Source organism: Solanum tuberosum, unplaced genomic scaffold, assembly GCF_000226075.1.
Source record: "Solanum tuberosum cultivar DM 1-3 516 R44 unplaced genomic scaffold, SolTub_3.0 scf00013, whole genome shotgun sequence".
In the NCBI taxonomy this organism is placed as follows: Eukaryota; Viridiplantae; Streptophyta; class Magnoliopsida; order Solanales; family Solanaceae; genus Solanum; species Solanum tuberosum.
The window spans coordinates 2,234,498-2,259,458 of record NW_006238940.1 but is presented as its reverse complement, the minus strand read 5'-3'; the positions used below and the strand labels follow the sequence as shown (position 1 = coordinate 2,259,458).

The following is a 24,961-nucleotide window of genomic DNA, read 5'->3' as shown; positions in this document are numbered from 1 at the left end:
TCTCGAGACGTTTGCTCCAGTAGCTAAGCTAAACTCAATTAGAGTCTGTTGACAATCGCAGTAAATCTCGACTGGTCTCTTTAGCAATTGGATATGAAGAATGTTTTCTTGAACGGGCACCTAGAGGAAGAAGTCTATATGGATCCCCCACCAGGTTTTGAAGGGAAGTACAAGTCAAAGATATGCAGGCTTAGAAGATCTCTTTATGGTCTAAAACAATCTCCAAGGGCTTGGTTCGAAAGGTTTACTCAATTTGTGAAAAAGCAAGGGTATGTGCAGGGACAAGCAGATCACACAATGTTACTCGACATTCACGGGAAGGAAAAACAACCGTTCTTATAGTGTATGTTAACGATATTATCCTCACAGGAAATGATGTGGTTGAGATAAAAAATCTAAAGGAACGTCTTGCCTCAGAATTTGAGATAAAGGACTTAGGCCCGCTAAAGTACTTTCTTGGCATTGGAGGTTGCACGATCAAAGAAAGGAATTATAGTGTCACAAAGGAAGTATGTTCTTGATCTGTTAAAAGAAACTGGAATGAGTGGTTGTAGACCAATTGAAACTCCAATTGATCCAAATCTGAAGTTTGTAAAGGAAGGAAAATTGATTGACAAGGGCCAATATCAGAGATTGGTAGGCAAGTTGATTTACTTGTCACATACTAGACCTGATATTTCCTTTGCTGTGAGCCTAGTCAGTCAGTTCATGCATTCTCCACGAGAAGAACACCAAGAAGCTGTGTATCGAATCATAAGGTATCTAAAGAGTTCACCTGGGAAAGGGTTGTTCTTCAAGAAGAACGAGCAAAGAAGTGTTGAGGCTTATACGGATGCAGACTGGGCTGGTTCATCTATTGATCGGAGGTCTAACATCTGGATATTGTACATTTGTTTGGGGAAATTTGGTGACATGGAGAAGTAAGAAGCAAAATGTGGTGGCTCGAAGTAGTGCTGAGGCTGAGTATCGATCCATGGCACACAGAATTGTGAAATATTGTGGCTCGAGATTTTTGGAAGAACTAAGAAAACCTGTGAGTTTTCCAATGAAGCTGTATTGTGACAATAAGGCTGCCATAAGCATTGCTCATAATCCAGTTCAACATGATAGAACAAAGCATGTTGAAGTGGACAGACACTTCATTAAAGAGAAGATTGAAGATGGAAGTGTGTGCATTCCTTTTGTGTCAACAACAGAACAAGTTGCAGATATTTTCACAAAAGGTCTTTTCAGAACTACTTTTTGAGTCCTTTGTGAGCAAGTTAGGCATGTTTGATATTTACATGCCAACTTGAGGGGGAGTGTTGAATGAGTAGGCAGATTTAGTCATAATCTGCTCCACCATTGAGCTGGCAGATTTGATTATAATCTGCTCCACAAATAAAGCTGGCAGATTTGATTAGAATCCGCTCCTGTGAATATGGGATTAGAATATATTATTCTAGGAAAATAGTTTAGAGGAAATCCCTTGATTCAAGAATTTCCTAAGAATTAGGGATTGATTAGTTTATTTGGTCTTTACTTGTTCTCTTATAAATACAGTAGAAACACTATGAATAAGATATACTTTTCCAGTATCTAAACTTTCACTTACTCTTGAGGAAGGGTGATAGAGGCCTTTGTAAGATTGCAAGGTTATCTGGAGTGAGAATCAGAATATGCATGGGAGGAGGAAGAGGATTTTATATGCCTGGCCAAAGATTAAATCGGGTTACTCAACTCCTACCCTCTCTTGGGAAATGGGAGAGAAGTTGATAGAGATGGGGTCTTGGAGTAGTAGTGGGGATATGAACTACATGTGGGATGAGTTAGCTAGTTGCATTAGGAAAGCAACTAGAGAGGTGCTAGGAGTGTCTAGGGGTAACTATGGTGGTCATCGATGGGATTGGTGGTGGAATGGAGAAGTCCAAGGCAAAGTGGAAGCAAAGAAGGCCGCTTATGTAAAGTTGGTGGAATGCAAGGACGAGAAGGAGAAACACACAAATAAGGAAATTTATAAGACGGCATAGATGGAGCCTAAGTTAGCGGTTACAGCAGCACAAACAACAGAGTTTAAACGATTGTATGTAGAACTAAGGGACAAAGATGGTGATATAAGACATGTACAGAGGAGCTAAAGCGCGGGTAAGAACACTCAGAGGAGACTTGAAGCACTTTCCTGTGGAGATGGGGTTACACCCGAGGTCGACTCTTAGCCCCTTTTTATTTGCCTTGGTGATGGATGTATTGATGCAAGACATTCAAGATAAAGTGTCGTGGTGTTTGTTATTTGCGGATGACATAGTCCTGATTGATGAGACGCAATTAAGTGAATGCTAAGTTAGAGGTGTGGAGACAAACTTTGGAGGCTAAAGGGCTTAGGTTGAGCAGGACTAAGACGGAATATGTGGAGTGCAAATTCAATGATGCAATACATGAGGTAGGAGTGGAAGTGAGGCTTGACACACAAAATATCCTCAAGAGAGATAGATTCAAATATCGTGGGTCTATAATCTTGGGGAGTGGAGACATAGACGATGATATCACATACCATATTGGTGCGACATGAATGAAGTGGAGAGTTGCCTCTCGAGTCTTGTGTGATAAAAAGGTACCACTGAAACTCGAAGGTAAGTTTTATAGGGTGGTGGTTAGACCGACATTGTTGTATGGGCCTAAGTGTTGGCCAGTTAAGAACTCCCTTGTCAAGAAATGCATGTTGCGTAAATGAGGTGGATATGTGGTCATACTAGGAGCAATAAGATTAGAAATGAAGATATCGAAATAAGATAGATGTGGCCTCTTCGGTGGACAAGATGAGGGAAGTGATACCGAGATGATTTGAACGAGTGAACAGAAGATGCATCAAATTTGGCGACTTTATAGGGTTGTTTTGTGTCACCCCATATCCGTTAGAGTTGTACGAAAACCACACCAACATGAAGTCCCAAGCCACTCGTGACCATAACCCATAAAATTACACCAACAGAAAACCTTCTGCGTGCCGCCGGAAGTGGCCTTCTCCAGCGAGATCTACACCACGCGATGGGTGCATCAGTCTCTTTCCGACCACTTTTTCGAGACTTCTTTTTTCTCCGATCAAGTCACTTACTAGTTCCAACCCCAACCATATATTTTTCTTCAAGTTCTTACGAGGAAATCATTGTTCCTACCAGGTCCATCCTCGTTTGGGCTCCCAACCAATGCTCTGATTGGGTCTGGGCGTGAAGGGGGTGTTAAAGTGTATTAGAGTCCCACGCGATGGGTGCATCAGTCTCTTTCTGACCACTTTTTCGAGACTTCTTTTTTCTCCGATCAAGTCACTTACTAGTTCCAACCCCAACCATATATTCTTCTTCAAGTTCTTACGAGGAAATCATTGTTCCTACCAGGTCTATCCTCGTTTGGGCTCCCAACCAATGCTCCAATTGGGTCTGGGCGTGAAGGGGGTGTTAAAGTGTATTAGAGTCCCACATTGGTAGGGAAATGAACTGGTGTTATGTTTATATGGACTTTGGGAAATCCTCCCCTCATTAGCTAACTTTTGGAGTTGAATTAGGCTCAAGATCTATTTCTTTACACGAATTTTAGAAGATGTAGAGGTAGGCAAAAGAAGAATTTAGGGGAGGTGATTAGACATGACATGACATATCTCAAGCTTACTGGCCCTATGGATGTGGAGATTAGGGTAGAAATGTAGTATGTAGTCTAGTTGTAGCACTTTTATGTGGGAGAGGCAAGGGTAATCTCCTCTTCCCATCTTTCCTTATTTAGTAGTATTGATTTTTTATCGTGTAATATCTTATTCTTCAATTTTTACTACTACCTGTTGATCAATTTGCTTTCTTCATCTAGCTAATTTGTTGTAGTAATTTTCCTTTCAATTCGGCTTTGATTGTACTCCTTTGACCCGAGGGTCTACGGTCTACCGAAAACAACTTCCCTACCACATAAGTAGGGGTAAGGTCTACGTACATCCTACCCTACCTAGACCTCACTTATGGGATTACACTGGGTATGTTGTTATCTGATTATTGGCTTGTTCCAATGGTGATGCTATGTGATTAGTCATTAAGTTTAGAGCCAACAACACTCTACTTATCATATGCCAAGAGTCAAAGTCAGCAATTCTTTCCCAACACTCTCAATTCCATTTTACATAATTCCCATTTTAAGTTTGTTGCAATGCTCATTTTATATGGCCCTCTTTCAGTTTGTCTGTACCAAAAAAAAAATTATATGCTCTTATGGGGTCGTTTGGTTTGAATACAAGTTATGATGGGATAAATTATGCTCAGATTATTTCTGATTGAGTGTTTGGTTTATTGTATTCAAAATAATATGCATTGCATAAATTTTAAGAACAAGTTGTTTGTTTACAAAAATACCCTTCACTCTATTTAGTTTTTTATATTTTCTTTGCAATCTTTAGCTTTGCATTCTTAAAAATAAATTTTTCATCTTATTTAGATGTATCTTTGTGTGTGCATTCCCATGTCCGTATGCGTTTAAAAATAAAACTTTCATATTCACCTGCCAAGGCATGACATAAATAGTAGACAGTCAGCTCTCTTACAGCCAGTTACTGCGATTGATTGGGGAGAGAGTGCTAGTCTAACTGCCGGTACGGGTATGCTAATACATAGAGGATCTTCCAGTCCTAGAATAAGAAAGTAGCTTGTCTGCCGTACTGGCTGCTTCATTGAATGTGTCGATCTGCATTCTATATAAGGAGTTGATTTGCATCCTTGTCTGGCAGTTAGCTAAGTGAGAAGCTATCTTATTTAACTTTAAAATAGAACTTTCATCTTAAGTTTGTAAAAGTAAAAGAGGATTTATTATTTATATCACTTCATTAAGCACATATCACTCTTAAATTGTAAAATTTTAAAGTTATCTTCATTTTAGTTGATTTATAAAAGGCGGAATGACCTGAAAGACCCTTGTACTTGGCTCATTTTGTCAGTTGAACCCTCATACTCATCACTTTGCCAACTAGACCCTTAAACCCATCAGAAAACAACATTTTAAACCCTTTTCTCCTCCGGTCAGAGTGTGTGTAATGGACGCGATTACACGTGAAATTCCACATCATTTTTAGTGCCACATGCGAAATTAAGTGCTAAAAAAATTTTAAAAATCAAATAAATCAATTTGTTAATTTCTTTAACTTTTCAAATAGTCATCTTCTTCATATTTGGTCACAAATTGAGCACTAGATTCATACCCATCAGATCAAATTCTTCTTGATTTAACTTGTAAATTCAACTACAAGTTCACCAACACAAACTCAATGAACCCCAATAAAAAAATTTAAGTAATTTTACAAATTCACAAGACCCATTTATTATTTTTTAAGCTTTTTCAAACTTATCAATGGAGTTTTAAAATTTTCAATAGTCACAATCATCCTTCACATTATCTGCATCTCCTCGTTGAAACCATCTAATAAAAGAATGATACTAATATTTTTCAAACCTAAAAAACGAAAATTTTAGAAGAAGTTGAGGCTACTGATTTGTATTAAAAAAAAAAAAGAGGCGGAGAAGATTGAATGTGGGGGTGGAGAAAGAAGAATGGGCTGGAGAAAGAAGAAAGGTGAGGGCTGTGGTGAGGGGTAGAGGAGAGAGGGCTGGTGGAGAAGAAGAAAGGGTGGGTGTGGGTGAAGGAGGGTTGAAGAAGATGATTTTTTTTTTAATTTTGTTAAATTGATTTTTTTAAAAGTAAAATATTGTTTTAACTCACTTTTAAGCGCGTGTAATCACGCATATTTCCAACTCACCAATATTAATGCCACATAAGCTCGGTCAATGGTCAGAGGGGTTTAAAATATTGTGTTTTGATGAGTTTAAGGGTTTGATTGGCAAAGTGATGAGTAGGAGGGTCCAACTGACAAAAGGAGCCAAGTACAGGGGTCTCCAGGTCATTCCGCCTTTATAAAATACAAGCTTTCAAGTGACTAAAAGAATATATAATTAAAGATATGTAATACAGTAGTAGAGATATAAATTATAAAGAAACATAAGAGTTGAATCAAATAAATTCATAACTAAAATTATATTTATATAGTGTAGTTCTTTTTAAAAAAATATGAAGAATCATAAAAATAAGGAGTAGTGAAGGTTGTGAAAGTTATTATACATGGTATTAAAAATAACGTGAATCTATATATATATAGGGGCGGATTTAGGAAGGTGGATGGGGTGTCACGTGACATTGCTTCGTCGGACAAAATTTCTAAATAGGTATATACAATTAAGAAACAAAAGCAGATATAGCAGTTATATATTATAAGTGACACTCCTTAAACAAAGAATGCATGTAGCCTAGATGGTTTTGTGCTGAAGAACCATAGTGAAGGTTTCGGTTTCAAACCTCCACAACCTCATTATTTATGTGATTTTTTCTTTGACCTTCTTTGTTTAGGAGTAATTATTTGGTGCTTTGTAAAAACAAATATAATTAATGTGTATATATATATATATATATATATATATATATATTCTCATTTTAAAAGGGTGATACCGCTTACGATAAATCCTGCGTACGCCACTGTATATATCCCAAGATTATTAAACCACCCAAGGGAAGGAATAACTTATCTCAATACTAATTGTTAGTCCCAGGATAAGCTATTCTGGACTTGCCAACCAAACAACAAATTAAGTGGCACCATAATTTAATCTCAGAACTATTTGGTGTTATCATTCACACCAAACGACCCCTTATAGACATCGACGTCATGGCATGTTTAACGCATGTTTAAATTATACTTTTTGTATACCCATGGAAATGTGGCATGTTTAAAAACCGGACATTTTAAGGGTACTTTTGGTATGTGTCAAAAGTCTTTTCTTTCTTAAACTCCGTACCCAATAAAACACTGCTATATTAAATGGAACAGAGGGAATACTACCCAGAAATAGAGACAAGCAATCCAACTGAATATAATATGAACAGATTATGAAAGAAGTGCAGTAAGAGTAGACCATATTCTGTAATTGAACTTACTACATCTTGTCTGACTTCATGGATATCCTCTGCAGTTGATACACCAAATTTCTCAGAATAATACCTTTCCTTGTATCCAGGCTCTCCTAGCTTCACCTGAAAGGTAATAGACATTTGATAGCATTCATAAAATGAATTACATTTATTCTACATATGCAGCATGCATGCAATCAAACTTTCTTTCTGCAATAAGATGATATAAATATAGTTCTACTTTCAAAATCCAGTAACATACAACTCCTACAATGGGTTGAACTAGAAGCAACAAAAGTCGGAAGAAAACTCCAACCATATTTAGCACAACTTTTCACTAAGATTTCTGACTTCCATAGGATTTACTCTATCTAGCACATTTGTTCTCTTCTCTATTTCAGTACATTCTGTTGCTGCAGGAGTTCCTCACCAAGTTAAAGACTTTCATCACTATCCTTACTTTTCTCTCAAGTATAAAACACACTATTCAATAATATTTTTTACTTTAATCAGGTAAAGGTAAACACACCATTCCCCATTGTCCAGCAAATGCATGCTGGGACAATCTTCCATATCTCCTCCTTTGAAACATTGCCATCCCCAATCCAGCTACTTAGAACTCCTTTGATGCTTCCTGGTTTCACCCACCTAATTCCCTTCGGGAAAATGAACATTCTCCAGCTTCTCAGTCCACTAACAATGTAAAAAAAGATGGTTAATTGTCTCTTCTTGTTCTCCCCACAGACTACAGAGTACATCTAGAGGCAAATTGATATCCTCTTTTCTTCAGATTTTCATGGGTTAGAACTGCTTCTTTTGACAGCAACCACAAAAAGCAGTTTACTTTGTAGGGCACCTTTGGTTTCCAGATCATCTTCCACGGCCAGTCTCTCTTGGTCTGCAGTTTTGTTGAGTACACTACCCTATATGCTGAATTGACGGAGAATTGACCATGAATGTTACTCTGCGAAACCAGTGAGTCCTTCCCCTCAGTAAGATTGCTAAAATTATCAACTGAGTTTTGGAGTACGATTACCTTCTCTATTTCCCAGTCATATAGGTGTCCTTAGGAACAAATTCCTGCCTTGACCAGTCCACATTATGGCCACTGTTGCCTGTTGTTGTTGACATAACATGCATATTTCTGGATGCAGTTGTTTCATATGTGTTGCTCCATTCCATTTGTCCTCCCAGAAGCAGGTTTTTGACCATCTCCCACTTTGATTCTGGATCTGGAATACAACATAGGCCACAGGTTCCTGATTGCTCTCCATACAGTGCAGTTGTATGGAGTGTTAACCACTTTTGTCAGCCACTTAACCTCCATGCCATACTTTGTTGTGATGACCTCCTTCCAAAGCATATGATCTTCATTGGCAAATTTCCACAGCCACTTCAACATGAGGCTTTGGTTTTGCTTTCTTAAGTTCCTGATGCCAAGGCCACCTGTATTCTTGTTCACTATCAATTCCTCTCATTTAACTAGGTGGAACTTCTTTTTGTCTTCACTGCCTTGCCATAGGAAATCTCTCCCAAGGGAATCAATGATCTTAGATACACTAGCAGGCATTGGAAATACTGACATTATATAGGATGGTAGTGCATCAAGGACAATGCTGATTAAAGTTAGTCTGCCTCCCAAGGAAAGGTATTGACTTTTCCATTTTGGTGAGTTTCTTTTCACATTTCTCTAGGACCCCATTCCAAATACCTTTGGACTTGCTTTTAGCTCCCAGAGGCATGCCTAGGTAAGACGTTGGAAGTTCCCCAATCTTGCCTCCTCACTTACTAGCCAAGCTTTCTATCCCTGTCACTAGGGGTGAACAAAACCGAACCAAAAACCACACCAAACCGCGAATAGAGTCAAACCGAGAAAATAAACCCGACTAGTGGTTTGCTTTGACTTGATTTAGTACTGGAAAAAAAACCCGACCATAATTGGGTTGGTTTGATTTTAACATAAAAAAAAGTCAACCCGAGACCAAACCAACCCGACATCATATATATATATATATATATATAATTTATAATATACATAAAAGTATTTACTTTGATATAATAATGTCCCAATACTGCTTGAAAAATTCCATGGAGAAGCCATCTGGACCTGGGGCCTTGTCCCCTGCACATGCCTTGATGCTTTCCAGTACCTCATGTAGTTCAAAAAGGGTTTCCAACATGGAACTGTCTCCTGCACTGATCCTAGGGCAATTCTCCGTCTCTAAATGAGGCCTCCACTATTCTGTTTCAGCATATAAGTTCTCATAGAAGGTAACTATTTCCTTCTTGATTATCAATAGTGTTGGCTCTCCTGTGAGCATTTGTTGTCTTATGGAAGAAGTTTGTATTTCTATCCCCTTCCTTTAGCCATGTCACCCTAGACCTTTGTCTCCAAGCTATCTCTTCCTTTCTGGCAATATCTTCAAATTCAATTATAAGAGTCATTCTGGACACAATTTGCTCCTCAAGCAAGGTTCTGTACTCCTAGATTTCTTCCAGTCTTGTCAATTGTGTTAATACCAACTGCTTTTGAATTCCCAAATTACCTTGACATGATTTACTCCAGTCCTTGAGTTTAGTCTTCAGAGCCTTCAGCTTGACCATTGGAACAAAATCAGGATTACCAACACTAGAGAATGAGTCCCACCAGATCTTGACCTTCTCTTTAAACCCCTCCATTTGAAATAAGAATTGGAATCCCCCCAATCACCACACTATAGCATCATAATTGGAGAACTGTCTGATGTTTACCCTCTGCATGACTGACTGTTTTATGTTACTGAAGCAACTGTCTAGTCAGTTTTTACTATTTTTTATTTCCATAAAAGGACTTGTTGTCCAAAGTAGAGTAGGATTCGAATCCTCAAGTTACTAGGGGGATTACACTGTTTTTACCCCTGTATATAGGGGAGTTCTTTTGTTTTTTCCAGAAAACATTGTAATATATTTTTTGTTGACACACAACATTCTTAATATTATTGAAAGTTCTTTTCTTTACACTTTTGTGTATTGGACTTGGGATTTATCTTCCAGCCTTACGAGAACAATTCTTCTAAGAGGTAAGATTAATTCTATGTTTTTTGAAGTTTTTTAAAAAAAATTAAGAGTAATTCTATGTTTGATATCTATTGTTCTTACTCGATCAATTGTACAAGGTAATTAGTCTTATACTAACTATTGTCTTTAATTATTCAAAAGGTGTCAAGATCACCTTCCATCTAAGTTCTTGAATTGAATCTGCTAGTAAACATGATTAACCCTAATCAGCTAATTAGGTCTACTACAATCAATTAGGGTACTAAGTCAATACTTTCGAGATTTAGAGGATTTATTTCTCGAATTTCGCCCATATTTAATTTCCTGTCTTTAATCTTTAGATTTGCGCTTCCACATTATTTTCTTATCTATTCTCTAAAGTAAGTCGATTCTTATCAAGAAGGAACTCAAGATGTTTTGAAGGAATCATCATTTCCAGTCAGTCTGAAGATAAATTGTCTACTTTGTTTTACTTTTAATGTAAAGTGAATTTTGTAAATGACAAAATAGAATCTTTGTAAAAAGAACAAGGATATTTTTGGTTTTTTGGTAAATTGTAAAGATGGTTTTAAGCACAGCTCTGGTGCTGAATATTTCCAGAAATGTTACATTTCTCAAAGGAAAAAAATGATTGGGGACTAGATGGTTGATTGAACTTTGAAGAGATGAAAGAAGTGACCAGCTATTCCAACAGAACTTAATTTTATGAAGCACAAATATGGAGAGTCGGGAATAACAAGGAGTTAAAAACAAAGGCAAGAAATTATTGGAATAAAAAACATAGAATAAAGATATTATCATTTACTTGATAACTTTTAAAATTGTTTAACCCAAAAAAAAGAAGATAGCTTTTAAAATTGACTAGGATTTATGCATTGCTAACACACCTGATCTACTCCCTCTACGCATTTTACGAGAAATCATTTTTATATGTGGAGTCTAACAACTTTTTCTTTGCTATATAGTTTAGATGTTCCCTAATATTAGTAATTGTTCAAAAATTTAATCAACAGTACTTTAATATAGCTATAAACATATATAATCTTCACTTTTGGAAAAACCTGGAATTGATGTTCAACCCATAACTAGAAAGTGTGGAGTTCATTTGCTGGACTCCGTTATACATTTTGGAACAAAGTACCAATATCCAAAATTGAGCGAACTCAGACTTTCGCTTAATCACTTCAATAAACCTCTCTAGTGTCAGGAAGTGTAACATTTAAGAGAAACAAATCACCTTGTCCTCTGCCGGAGGATGTAGCTGAGCATTAGCCTCTTTTCTCACCCTTTCATTATTTTCTATCGACTGCAATGAGAAGAAAAATCATAATAATATAAAATTACATATAATAACAATAATGAAACAACATGAAAGCCAACAACAACAACAACAATGATCACGATAACAATAACAATGAAAATGATGAGTAAAGAAGATGTACATCATGTTGAACAATAACCATGCTTTTCTACCAAAGACATGACTTTTAGAGCCCAATAAAAAACAAAACAGACTACTGTATCACAGAAACTTGGTAAAGTAACTAGTGTCAATTGCTAGTACAGTTCAAGATTCAGTATTAAGAAGGCACTCACTTAAAAAAATCAGTAAAGCAATTCATAAAAACCCATCCGATTTTCTAATAAAAAGGTGCATAACTAAAATGGAAAAACAATATTTGATATGCCTGAGTCAAAGAAATATCTTATAGCACTATAAGCATGGTTTCAGAATCAGAAACAGGCTAAAATTCTCTTCTTCATTGAACTTTATGTCATGGTCTGTGACACAATTTTTAAAAAGAAATTGAAGAGATCACCTGTTGTATCCGGGCTCTCTTTTGGAAGATTTGATCTTCATAAACTGCTGCCGCCTGAATAAAATGTTCCACTCTATCCAAAAAAACCTGTGAATGGATGGTCATATTACTCAACCAAAATATAGGATTTCTCACCTTGGCAACCCAGAGAAACTAAACTTATCTAGATAAAATGAAAAGGAAACACACTCTCAAAGTTAGCCGTGTCTTGTATGGCTACATAATAAAATCTTATATATGTTAGCTTTAAAATTCAAGTAGCCATGTCATATAAATGAAGCAAATTCCTTGAATCAAAATGATGATATTTAGTAGGCCGTTTGGACATGCAATTTCACCTCGTGATTTGAAATCATGAGATGAAATCAGCATTTGAACATGAGATTTCATCTCATGATTTGAATTCATGAGATAGAAATCCCAAATTCTCCAAAAAAATTGATTTGAGAATTTCATATCATGATTTCACATTTTTTAAATACAAATTTATTTATTTTTTGATGACAAGGGAAACCCGCAGCCGCTACCCTTTGGGTGCGCACAGGGTAAAACCCCGCTCCTATGCAATAGCTTTTTAAATACAAAATTTGACCCACAAATTTATATTTTGTAAAAAAAAATCACCATTTTATATCTACCAACCAATCATTTATTTCATATGTAAACAAAAGTTATAGTTGATATCATTTTTGTTACATGTCTCTTTAGTAAATATTATTAGTTTACACAAAGCTATCTCATTTCCGTCATATGTCTCTTTAGTAACTCTTTACAAAAATGTTATTTTTGTTGGTAGATAAATATTGTGAGAAGTATAAGAGAAGAATATTATTGAATTGTTGTTTCTACATCTACAATACAATCCTTTATCAAGTACCAAACAATATTTTGTTCCTATTCCTATTCCAAATAGGATTGTATATACCTATTCCAATTCTAACAAATATTATATTGTACACTATTATATTAAAGAGTATTACACTACAACTCAGGTTCAATTTTACCTTTTTATTGATCAAAATATTGTATTTTTGTCACAATAGCTTTGTGTTTGTGATAGTGTATTATACTTTTGTTATGAACTTTTGTTTATTTGGTAAGATTGTATAAAGAATTGGGACAATTTTGATAGTTTTCACAACTTTGAGGAGTTTTATGTACAAGTAAAAAATATAACTTAAAAATCTAAATTGCATGTGCAAACTTCAACTTCAACTTCAACTTCATCTCATATGATTTCATCTTAAATGGCCAAACGGGCCCTTAGAAGCAGATGAAACAGAAGAACTATCAGATATATTTAAGCTGTCTTGTAATGTCTTTTAGTTGTTTAACATACAATTCTTGATGCCAAAAAGAAATTTAAAAAAATTGAGAATGAAACAATTGATAAAAATAAATAAAAAATAATTTCTCATACAATTGCAGTGTTGTCAAATGTGAACTTAAAACGTGCTTAAGTCGTGAAGCGAGGGTCAAAACGTGTTGAGCAAGTCCCCTCACTTAATGTGCGCTTTATGGCATCATCAAGGCGCAAGGCATACTTTTCCTTTCCAATGAGCCTCTTTTGAAGAGGCGGCACTAAACAAATGATATTTTACTTTATCGTAAAAAAAATCCAATTTCTTTTTTTCATAGATTTGTCATTCATGCCTACAATTATTAGACTTTTTCCCCAGACATTACTTTAGCCAGTTAACCATGGACACTTCACAAAGCAGAGAAATAACATTATTACCAATATAGGCTATGCAAATGGTGCGGACTCATGAACTAAATTATCTGAAATAATCAAACAATCAAGAAGTACTTGCACTAGAAAAGTAGGTATACCAACAAAAAAGTTCATCTGACTGAACAATGAAAACATCTATATAATACAAGCACGCTGCACTACATCACATATAAGTTGAGTCCTTGTGAGAAATTTGAAGTGTTTCATTGTAAGAAAGTAAATTACCTCACCCGCATCCGTAAGATAACCACCCATAGTTGTAAAGTCCCTTCTATAGATGGACATCAGCAAATTGATGGCACCCTAGAAAAGTTTACAAGATTAAGGAAACATTAACCAAATAAGTAGAATGACCACCCGCTGCATAGCAATGGGACAGAAGGAAGGAATAGCAGTTGCAATGTCATTCGACAGAAAAAAAAAATTTACATGCCCAATATTCTTTAACAATCAGAGTACAATATCCATAGAGGGAAAGCTCATTATCACCAGAAATTTAACAATCCGAGTACAATATCCACATAGAGAAAGCTCATTATTACAAGAAACTTAACCTAGAAGAAAAGGCATATATCAGAATAATTGCATACCTCTCGAATCTCCAGTGTTGGCATATGGGGAAGAAAATCGTTTCCAACAAAAAAACACAAAAAAACAAAATCATCCACCACCCTTTCAAAGTCTATCTGAAATGGAGGGTTGTAAATCTCTAAATCATATTGCAAATACTCTCGCAGCACCCAGATATGGAGAAACTGTGAATGGTAAAAAGAGGTATCAACAAGATGGACCAAGTATTAGACGATACGATACTTAAAATTGGAAATTAAAGAAGAGGCATCAATCTTTAAACCTGATATTTCTTCTTGTGAATAGGTGTGTCATTCACAGCCTTCCCATCTTTACCATGGTTTCCATTTGTACCATGACAATTAGCTGCAAGATGTCCAACCTGACCACAGGCAAAACACTTTTCCTGCTGACCTGGTGGAGTAATCACCTGTACAGACGATCAGACTGTCAGTTTCTGAAGAACAAATAATTTGAATGCACAGCCACTTGGTAGTAGTAGCTACTGACCTCCCTCAATATTGAAAAATGGACTTCATGAGTAGCCAGAGACAACATAATAAGATCTGCATCCTAAAGAAAGTAAATTGGATAATTATGAAGAAATTAAGACATCAGATTATCAAGACAAACTCAAAAAAATGAGGCAACACTTGTTGAAAGCAAAATAGCAAGGATTAACCGAGATTCTGTCAAAAACATATCAATTTCTTGCACCGAAAAAAAAATTAGAAGGATTAACAGAATATAAGAAGATATCAAACAATAATGCAACACTTTCACTCACTAGACCATAGAGACAATGGCGGGTATTCGGGTTGAAGCCAGGAATGTTACGTTGCCAGCGGATGTAGGACATAATTTTGTGTTCACCCTCACCAGGCACATTAGCATCAGAAAGGATAACCTACAAATAATCACCCAATGCAGCCCAGTAAATAAGTTAGGAGGGACAGGATATCCTGAAAATCAGAATTGTATTCTAAAAGAACCAGAAAGGATTACTCCACAGAAGGAATCCTCCGACTCTAAAAGGTCATACTAAAGCAAGATAACTTTAGTAGATTAAACTGGAACAACCTTGGTAAACCGCCAGCCAGCATTTTTATTCAACCTCGAGTGTATATAATATTGAAGAGCTACTGATAGTACTGCCATAAATGGAGTACCAGGAGTAATAACATTTGAATCAGATGTCTCGGGCTTTTCTGTAGGCACTAAACTAGCAGCTTCCATCTCAAACTCTTCTCTTAACCTTGTTTCTTCAGCTTCCTGTCATAAAAGTTTGAATGAGATGCATACATTTACAATGTTAAACCACATAGGTAAAGGAAAATTATACAGATTCAGCAGCATCTTTAGCAGCTCTGAAACGCCTGGTTCTCTGCTGATTCATCTTAGCTCTAGGAGCCACTCCATCTAAGAAATACATATTGAAGTTAAGACTTTAAAGATTGAAGTTGTAAAGATATGCAACATTTACGGCCAAAACTTACCAATAGCCATATAGAGGAGTTTTCTTGGACGCACTAATGAGAAAAGATGGTCAATGTAGTCAAAAATTGAGTTGAATACGTCATTGTAGGTTGCTGGTGCAGGCTGCAATGTGGAGAAAAAAACTTGATACGAAGGTAGTGCCCAACTAAAGGAAAAACAGTAGAGAAATGGGGAGATATACTTAGTATTTGCAACAAGAAATTTATTTTTATTTTTATTTTTTCTAACCAAGAAAAAAGTACCGCACTCCTGGTTTAAGGTAGTAATGACCAATCTATAAAGTAATTTGATTGAACATCTTGAATTGTTTTGTTATTTTGGATGCAAGTTTGCCCATATCAAGCATGAAATGACGTGATTCATCATCATCCTACACAACCTTCATTACATTCATCAAAAACTATTTTTGGATTAAGTACCTCATAGGTAGCCGATATGTCAAAAGTTATTTGTTTACAGCTACCACAGACAAATGACCAGGTAAATGCCTTAAATTCCTCCATTCTATTTAGAGCTTTACATAAATCAAGATAATTTTCACAATTAAATTGCTGCTGAATCTCATCTAAGATCCTGTCTTGTCTTACTTCAATTCCATCAAATTCTTGTTCCACTGTAAGCTTTCACATAAATCGTTTACTTTAAGCTGCTTTGTCTACCCTGCAGATATTATTAGTTATATCTTATCTAGTACAAACAATGTGCAGTAGTAACTTGAATCCAGTTCACTGAAGCAGCTGATAAATGATGTGTCGTAGAATTACGACACATTTGATGTCTTTTAGATGAGTTTTTATTGTCTTTAGCTTGTTTTTATGTGTTTCTAATGTTAAAATGTTGTGTTGCACGTACTAGGAGGAAAATTGGTCAAAACAAGGAAAAAAGGGCCAAGGACCCCGTATGGGCATGTTGCGGACCGTACATTTGATGTAAGGCACGTACATGCAACAGTAGATGAACCCAAAGCCTTGGAAGTTGTTAAGAAGTCCCACATCGGTAGAGGGATGGGAAATTGGTCTCCTTGTATGGACTTGGACAGACCTCCCCTCGTGAGCTAGCTTATGGGGTTGAGTTAGGCCCAGGTGCCATATCTTTACATGGTATCAGGGTCAGGCCCATCTCAAGTTGTTGTTCACCGATGTTGGGCCCCCATTTAGTAGTGTTTACGCTCCAATTGAGGTCTGGGCATGCGGGAAAGTGTTAAGAAGTCTCACATCGGTAGAGGGATGAGAAATTGGTCTCCTTATATGGACTTGGACAAACCTCCCCTCATGAGCTAGCTTTTGGGGTTGAGTTAGGCCAAGGTGTCATATCTTTACAAAAGTGTTTATGTGTCGTTAAACTCCCTTACGCGCAATATGTCTGGTCATGGGAAAAAGAGTCCACTATCCAGAAGCTCAAAAATTAGAGAGGCCCAAGCACGGTGGAAGATACAGACTGTATGTCAATCCACTGTCCGAAAAATAAAAGACGGAAACTCAGGGAAGACAAACCACGAAACAGCTCATGGACTGTATGTCAATTCCATGGTCCGTAAGTCATGGAGAAGGAACCCCACACTAGCAAAGATCATCTAGTCGACCATCTACCGTCACCATCTATGGACCGTTTGACAAATTCACGAGCCATAGATGGATTAACAGTGGACTGTTTGGGACAAGTATCAAGCCATTTACGGATGGCTGAAGAAGATCTATGGGCCATATGTCCGTTTTACGGTCTATAAATGGTGCCGACGGGAATTTCTGTTAGAATTTGATTCCGAGTTTGTGGTCCAATATAAATACTTTTTGTAGTGTTTTTGTACAGTATCTTTCCAAGAATTGATACAAACAAGTTAGAGTATCGAGTATTACTTTGTCTTGTCGTATTTCAAGGAGAGAATACTAATTTTCTTGAGATTGTTTTCTTCATCATCGTTGTAAGCAAATTATGAATTAGTTATTACTTTGCGTTTATTTCAGAATTATGAGTAGCTAAATCTAATACTAAGGTAGTGAACCCAATATGGCTATTGTGCTCATGAATTTTTCGAGCTAGTACATGATTTGGGAGTTTCGATATTTGTTTACTTCTTGACTCTCATTCTTAATCGTTGGTTGGTGGTTGCAAACACTAACCTAGGACAAATACCCTAATTTTACGTGGAAAAGTGAATTAGGATTTGGAAGAAGTAAATAGAAAGAACTCGAGGTGTTAACCCTCCTTTAATAGAATTGCTTAGTAATAAGTTGAATTTAACGAAAGGGGTATTATTCTCTCTTCAAAAAAAAACTCTCAAACACAACAACCGAGGAAATGTCCTAACCTAGTACGACCCCTCCCCAACGTCCTCCGGTGATCCATCTGATCACCGGATTTCATTTCCCTTTCTTTTCTTTCCCTCTATCCTTGCAATCAATCTCAAATGGAAGACAGTATTTATTTTGCAGTTGGATTGAAGACCTACGACATCACAAGAACACCTGGTACGGCAAGAGCCTGGTACGACTGGACAAAAAGAAATAGGAACTTTATTACAAGAACGACTTTCAATGAGAAGACAATGGAATGAATCATGCAAATATTAAGGGAGGCATCATTGACAAAGGGGAATATGGTGAAGAGATGGAAGAAAGTCGATTTTTTCAGATGTTTTTTGCTCGAGGAACTACAAAAAATATGGGTGCAGCATTAGCTAATAAAAGTGAAAGGCAGGAGAAAGGGAGTTATCATCATTCATGAATTAAATTTCAACTCAAGGTGGTTGAGCATCGCGGAAAAGGTAGGGAGTTTTATTAATAGCCATAGAAAGTTAATGTATGTGGGTAATCATAGGTTGGTGAGCAGAGACATTCCATATGCTACAGTGCTAAGGAACACTAAATGGGTTAATCAGGATTCAAAAGTTGTTGAGAAAGAGAAGGTTGCTCTAAAAGGGGATAGAATCTTTATCAATGAAGACCCAGAGGAATATAGTGAAGTAGTGAAGTGTTAAAGAGGAGTTTGGTGTGTGCATTTGAATCCAGAGTCAGAGAAACAATGACTCTATCAGATATCAGGGGATGGGCTAATCAACTGTGGAAACACACACACGACTTGAACATCTATGAAATAGGCAATGAACTCTTTCTATTTGAGTTTGCACACATGATCACAGCAGAGCAAGTGATCAAAGGGGATTGGAAGTGGAGGAATAGTTATCCTCTAGTGGTGGAACCCAACAATAGGTATGATATGCGGGAGGAGTAAAAAAAATTCAATTTGGGTAAAAATTGTAGGGTTACCTATGCATTTTTGGGATCAGAAAATTTCCAAGGTCATCGGAGATTTCTGTGGGGGTGGGTAGAGACGGAAGAGGAAACCCAATTGAGAAATCATCTCAAATGGGCAAGAATCAGAATCAAAGGAGATGGGGCAGACATACCCAAAAAGGTGACCATTGACGGGGGCGGAATATGCTACACGATGCAAATCTGGACCGAATCGCCGCTAAGGGTGTCCGCCAGAGAAGATCTAAACTTTAAGGTCATTACCCAATGGTTACGAGGTGGAGAACCACCAGGTGAAGTTAAGAACCTTCTACAAAGTCAAAAAGCAACAGATATAGCTGATAGAGCACGTGTTTTAACAGAGGCACATCGGCGGTCCTTTAAATTAAATGAAACACTGGGTTAGGGCGAGTCCAACTCGAAACAAATCCCAACTTTAAGATTGGGGCCAGAAAAATAAAGAAGATGGGCTCGTAAATAAAAAGCTTGACATGGCACGTGAAAAGCAGGGGGAATTTCTACAAGGGTTAAGTGATATCAAGGACTTAGCAACTCAGTTCTTATAGGCTTACAACAAATGGGAAACATCAAATACGGTGGAAAACATAGACATCTCTGCTCACAAAAACAGAGAGTCGATAAACAAGATGAAAGAGGATGTCGAACCAATACTCAATGAAGCAAAAGGGATCGATCAATCTAAGGATTTTGGGGAGGCCTCGAGGGTACAAAAATTTGTGGAAGGAGGCATGCAAATTAAGCATATTCACGATGTTGAGCCGGTTTCCATACAAAATCCTGGGTATCATATAGACGGCGAGATTGAAGAGTGATGGAAAAGAAAGAGGCAAACAATGCAGTATCAATACCTCATCACAGAGGAATTGGCAAGAATGAGTGAAAGAACTTACCGTCAGATTTGAAAGAGGAAATTGAAGGTGTAAGAAACAAAAGGAGAGTTTTGTCATTAACTCTTAAATGAAAGTAAATATATCAGCCCCCAAGGCCTAGCTCAAGTGGCAAAAGGTGGAGGATTTGTGGCTTAGGTCGCAGGTTCAATCCCCAAACCATGCAAAGCGAAGCCCGGTATTTAAGTGGAGAAGGGTAGAGGGGTGGGCCCATTATCCACCGAGTTTAGAAGGTTGTGATTGGTCCAAAGGGCGGGTCACAGACGGATTTCTCGGTTATCAAAAAAAAAAAGTAAATATATCATCATGGAATATCAGGGGGATTAACAAGATTTCAGCAAGGAATCTGGTTAAGAGCTCTCTTCTGAAATGGAGAGTGGACGTTTATTGCTTTCAGGAGACCAAAAACTGTAAAGATGTAAAGGGGACTACCAAACAATTGTGGTTAGTAGATGGATGAAGTGTGGGTACATTGAAGTCGATGGTAGTAGTGGGGGATACTAATTATATGGGATTCAAGATTTTGGGTAGGCGGCTGTGTAGAGGAAGGCAAATTCTCAATCACTTGCAGATTTGAAGTTGTCCAAGATGGCTTTTGTTGGTTTCTACTGGCGTGTATGTTCCACACACCAGAGCTGAGAAATTGGAATGCAGGGAAGAAATTACAGCAGTTAGGGAGTTGTGGAGGTCCCTGGGTCACTTGTGGGGACTTCAACACTATTAGAACAATGGTAGAAAGGAGAGGATGCAAGAGAATAACCAATGTAATGACTAATTTCTTGTGTTGGATAGAGGATATGGAGTTACATGACACCCACCTAAATAGTGGGATTTTTACTTGGTTTAGAGGGGCTAACTACCACAATGTTGCGAGGTTGGACAGGTTTCTCTACTCAATTGAATGGGAAGAACACTTTGAAAACATTAGACAGCAAATTATGCCTAGAGTTATATCTAATCACAACCTCATTATGCTACAATGTGGTGATTGGGAACAGAGGAAAGCTTACTTCAAATTCGAAAACTGGTGGCTTAAGGTAGAGGGTTTCAAAGATCTAGTCCAGGATTGGTGGAATGGTTTTGTTGCGGAAGGATGCCCAAACTTCAAACTCAATATGAAATTAAAGATGCTAAACCAGAAACTCAAAGAATGGAGCGGTGTAACCTTTGGGGAACTTAATAAGAAAAACCGTTTACTAAATGAGCTAGCTGAGATGGATCTGATTTAGAAGGATAAAGTGCAGACAGAGGATGAGATGATGATTAGAGCAACAGTTCTAGTCGAGCTAGAAGAATTAGCAAAGAATGAAGAGTCCAGGTGGCATTAAAATGAAGTGTTTGAAAGATCCTTGAATGCCACTTTTGTGGCATTAATCCCTAAGAAGTTTGGAGCTAAGGAACTCAAGGATTTTAGTCCTATAAGTTTTTTTTTGATTTGCACCGGGTGTCCGAGTCTCTTTGAGCCCCGACTAATCCTGGGGGTGCACAGGCCCTCGGCAAGGAGTTTCCCGCAAGTGCACCACGGTTAATTCAGGTTTTACCCAGTCCGATGGCCCTCAGAAATTGTTTGCACCCAGTGGGTTTCGAACTTGAGACCTTGAAAGGGAGCAAACCCCAAGGCTCAAGTCAATTGCCAGCAGGTCCTATAAGTTTGATTGGTGGAATGTACAAAACCATCGCTAAGTTGATCACCGAGAGAATGAAAACAATTATGGGGAGACTGATTAATGAGCAAGAAATGGTTGGATATAGAGAAGGCGTCTGACCATGTCAACTGGAACTACCTCATTAAAGTTCTGAGTGACGTGGGTTTTGGGTGGAAATGGGTGAATTGGATCAAGTATTGTGTGTCAACAGTGAAGTTCTCAAATCATTATGAATAGGATTCCAGAAGGGTTTTTTCAATCACAAAGGGGATTGAAACAAGGAGATCCCATGTCTCCTTTCTTATTCCTCCTAGCAATGAAGGGACTCAACTACATGGTTAGAAAGGCTAATGAATTGGGGTGGATAGGAGGTATTGGTGCATATATACAAACAGGGCCGATAACATGGAGGTCACACACCTACTATATGCAGATGATTCTTAAGTGTTTTGTGGTGCAGAAGTGTTTCAAATTAGACATTTGAGGGCAATACTAACCATATTTGAAGGAATATCATGTTTACATGTGACCTGGCAGAAGAGTTGCTTGTTCCCAGTTAATCAAGTTAATAGCATACAAGGCTTTGCCGACAACCTGGGCAGTCAAGTGGCTTCCCTTCCCACCAAATACCTTGGATGCCCTTGGGCACCAAGAATAAAGAATTGGAAGTATGGAGTGAAGTCTTGGAGAGAAGGAAAGGAAGTTGACAAGGTGGAAGAGTCAATATCAATCCCTGGGAGGTAGTTGACTCTCATAAAATCAGTTCTGGATGCCCTTCCAACTTATATGCTAAGTCTTTTTCCACTGCCAAAAATATTGGAAAGAAACTCAACAAGTTGAGAAGGGTTTTCCTCTAGCAAGGGAATAAAAAGAAGCATGGATACAACCAAGTTATATGGGAAGAGGTGATAATGCACAAAACACAAGGGGTCTAGGCATTAAGAATTTGAGTACTCGGAACACCAGTCTGCTGCAAAAATGGCTATGAAGATTCTATTGTGAAGATATGGCATAATGGAGGAGGTTCATTGCTGAGAAATATGGCCTACGGAGCAACTGGATAACTGAAGAAGTGAATGGCACTTTTGGGTGCTCTGTATGGAAAACCATCAGGAGAATGTGGTTTGATTTCAATGCAAAGGTGACATTCAAAGTGGAGAACGGTTTGAAGACTAGTTTCTGGAATAAGATCTGGTTAGGTGATGTGAAATTGAGGATACTTTTTCCTAATTTGTACATTATCAGCCTAGAGCAGAATGACACTAAAGGACAGATTTGGAGTTGGGACCTTATGTTAAGAATGGCACTAAATGATTGGGAGGTTGGAAGAGTAGCAGACCTACTACATGCTTTAGACTTGTTTCCAAGCATTGCCACAGAGCCCGTCAACCCATTTTGGAAACTGCATGGCAGAGGAGATTTTACAGTGAAGTCCTATTACTGGGAGAGGTATACCAATCATCTTTTGACAACAGTTTGGCCCTGGAAATTAATCTAGAAGGTTAAGATCCCTTTAAAAGTTGTATGTTTCACTTGGTTGGTAATTAGAAGAGCTTGTCTAACCCATGAAGTGCTACAAGGAAGAGGTATACAGATCTGTTCAAAGTGTTATATGTGCGGACAAGAGGCTGAAGTAAATGACCATTTATTTCTGCATTGCAAGCTAGCTACAGATCTGTGGAACATATTTGTTTGTGTACTCAGGGTAAATTGGACAATGCCTAGAACCACTTTTGAGGTCCTAACACACTGGCAAGGAATTGGAAAGAGAGGATCAAAGGAAGATTGGTGGAAAAATATCCCTGCTTGCATCTAGTGGTATTATAATGGTTTAGCATATCTATAAATCGATAACCAATAAGGGGAATATACTTCAAAATTGGACTGACCGATACACAACTCTTGCCCATTGGCACATGATTTTATGCAATTCAAAACTTCTTATGCATCAAACTATCTCTGCAACCATTCCTTTTCCTCGTGTAATGCCTCCCACCCCTGTACACTAAAATCAGGCCTCCAGTGTTTTGTTTTTCCATAAAGATTTTGGTAGTCGTTGATAATAATTCCTTTAATTGCTTCTGGTTTTGTTACTGCCACCCCCTCCACCACTAGCTTGTCAATAGTGTTAAATCTTTTGTGGGTTGTACCAATCCTATGAAAGCACTTAGTATTTTATCTCCATGTTTTAGACGTGCACGCTGGACCTCCACCTCTAAATTATTTCCTCATTTTTTGAGACATCTTCAAACTCTATAAAAAGATGTAGTTTTTGGATATCCATGTTTTAGTCGTGCACTCTGGACCTCCATCTCTAAATTATTTCCTCATTTTTTAAGACGTCTTCAAAAATTTTGGAAAGATGTAGTTTTTGGAGTAACTCATCCTCTAATCTCAACTCCTGAGGCTTTGCGAAATCCGATAATTGATATAGAGTTTGTTTGGATTGACTTTTGATTTTTGACTTGTAAGCCAAAAGTCACAAGTTAGAAATTCTAACTTACGGTTTTTGGCTTATTTTTATCATTTTAGCTTAAAACCAAGTGCTTATAAGCACTTTTTCAATATACCCAAAACACTCCAAACATGCTTAAAAGTTATTTTGGCTTAAAAGCACTTAAAATAAGCTAATCCAAACAAGCTCTTACAATCTCCTTCTTCCTTTGGTTCCAATTATTTTTATACTCCAGTTTCCATTCCTTTAGCTTCCCCTTGAGCATTCTCATCTTGGAAGCTAGGACATAAGAGCATGTACCAGTGATATTGAAAGTTGCCCACCATTCTTTAACTGTCTGAGAAACCTTCCACCCTAAACCACCATTGTTCAAACTTGAAGTAAGACTTCTTCAAATTTAAATCTCCAAATTCAAGTATAATTGGATTGTAGTCTGAACCTATTTTGGGAAGTAGGCTTTGTATAATTTGTGTGAAGGTATCATCCCATAGGGAAGAGAATAAGAGCATATCCCCTCTTCTCTGTGTAAAGGACCCCCCAAATAAAGAAGGGTCAATGAACTCCATCTCATTGTTCCACTTGGAGAATTCAATCATTGTCCCAGTAATTATGTGCCCTTCTAATCTTTTCATTTGGGTATCTTGTGGCATTGAAATCCCCACAAGCTACCCAAGGCCCACTGCTCTCTTCTTTGATATTGATTGACTCTTGCCAAAGTTCTCTTCTAATTATTGGATCACAAGAGGCATACACAACTAAAAGAAACCTGGTGAATGCCTGATTAATGCCTTCAAACTTGCAGGCTACCATTTGGTTTGTTTCTGTCACCAGTTCTCCTTTCCACACTATCTTATCCCACATTACTACAATACCACCACTTCTACCTATAATAACATGAAATTCCCCCATCCATCTATTTTGCCATACTTTTTTGAATACATTCACCTATGTTCCTGTCAGTTTTGGTGGATGTCTCCACCAGAACATAAAATTCAGCTCCCATCACTGAAATAGTCTCCTGACTACCCCCTTTTTATCTTCCCCAGTCCCCCCCCCCCCCCCCCCCCCCCCCCCCCCCCC

At 37.6% G+C, this 24,961-nt stretch overlaps 1 protein-coding gene across 3 annotated transcripts in view; it reads right to left on the bottom strand.

Moving 5' to 3' along the window:
* The window catches only part of LOC102604337 (5'-3' exoribonuclease 4), a 44,970-nt gene that overhangs the window by 17,940 nt on the left and 2,069 nt on the right, over positions 1-24,961 (bottom strand). For all 3 annotated transcript variants that reach the window (XM_006339976.2, XM_006339977.2, XM_015314244.1), the window contains 11 exons: positions 15,621-15,723; positions 15,467-15,543; positions 15,205-15,396; positions 14,912-15,031; positions 14,635-14,697; positions 14,408-14,554; positions 14,145-14,309; positions 13,780-13,857; positions 11,820-11,906; positions 11,237-11,305; positions 6,991-7,086 (listed from right to left, as the gene is read on the bottom strand). In XM_006339976.2, the coding sequence (XP_006340038.1) occupies positions 6,991-7,086; positions 11,237-11,305; positions 11,820-11,906; positions 13,780-13,857; positions 14,145-14,309; positions 14,408-14,554; positions 14,635-14,697; positions 14,912-15,031; positions 15,205-15,396; positions 15,467-15,543; positions 15,621-15,723 (1,197 nt within the window). The remainder of the gene's footprint in view (positions 1-6,990; positions 7,087-11,236; positions 11,306-11,819; positions 11,907-13,779; positions 13,858-14,144; positions 14,310-14,407; positions 14,555-14,634; positions 14,698-14,911; positions 15,032-15,204; positions 15,397-15,466; positions 15,544-15,620; positions 15,724-24,961) is intronic.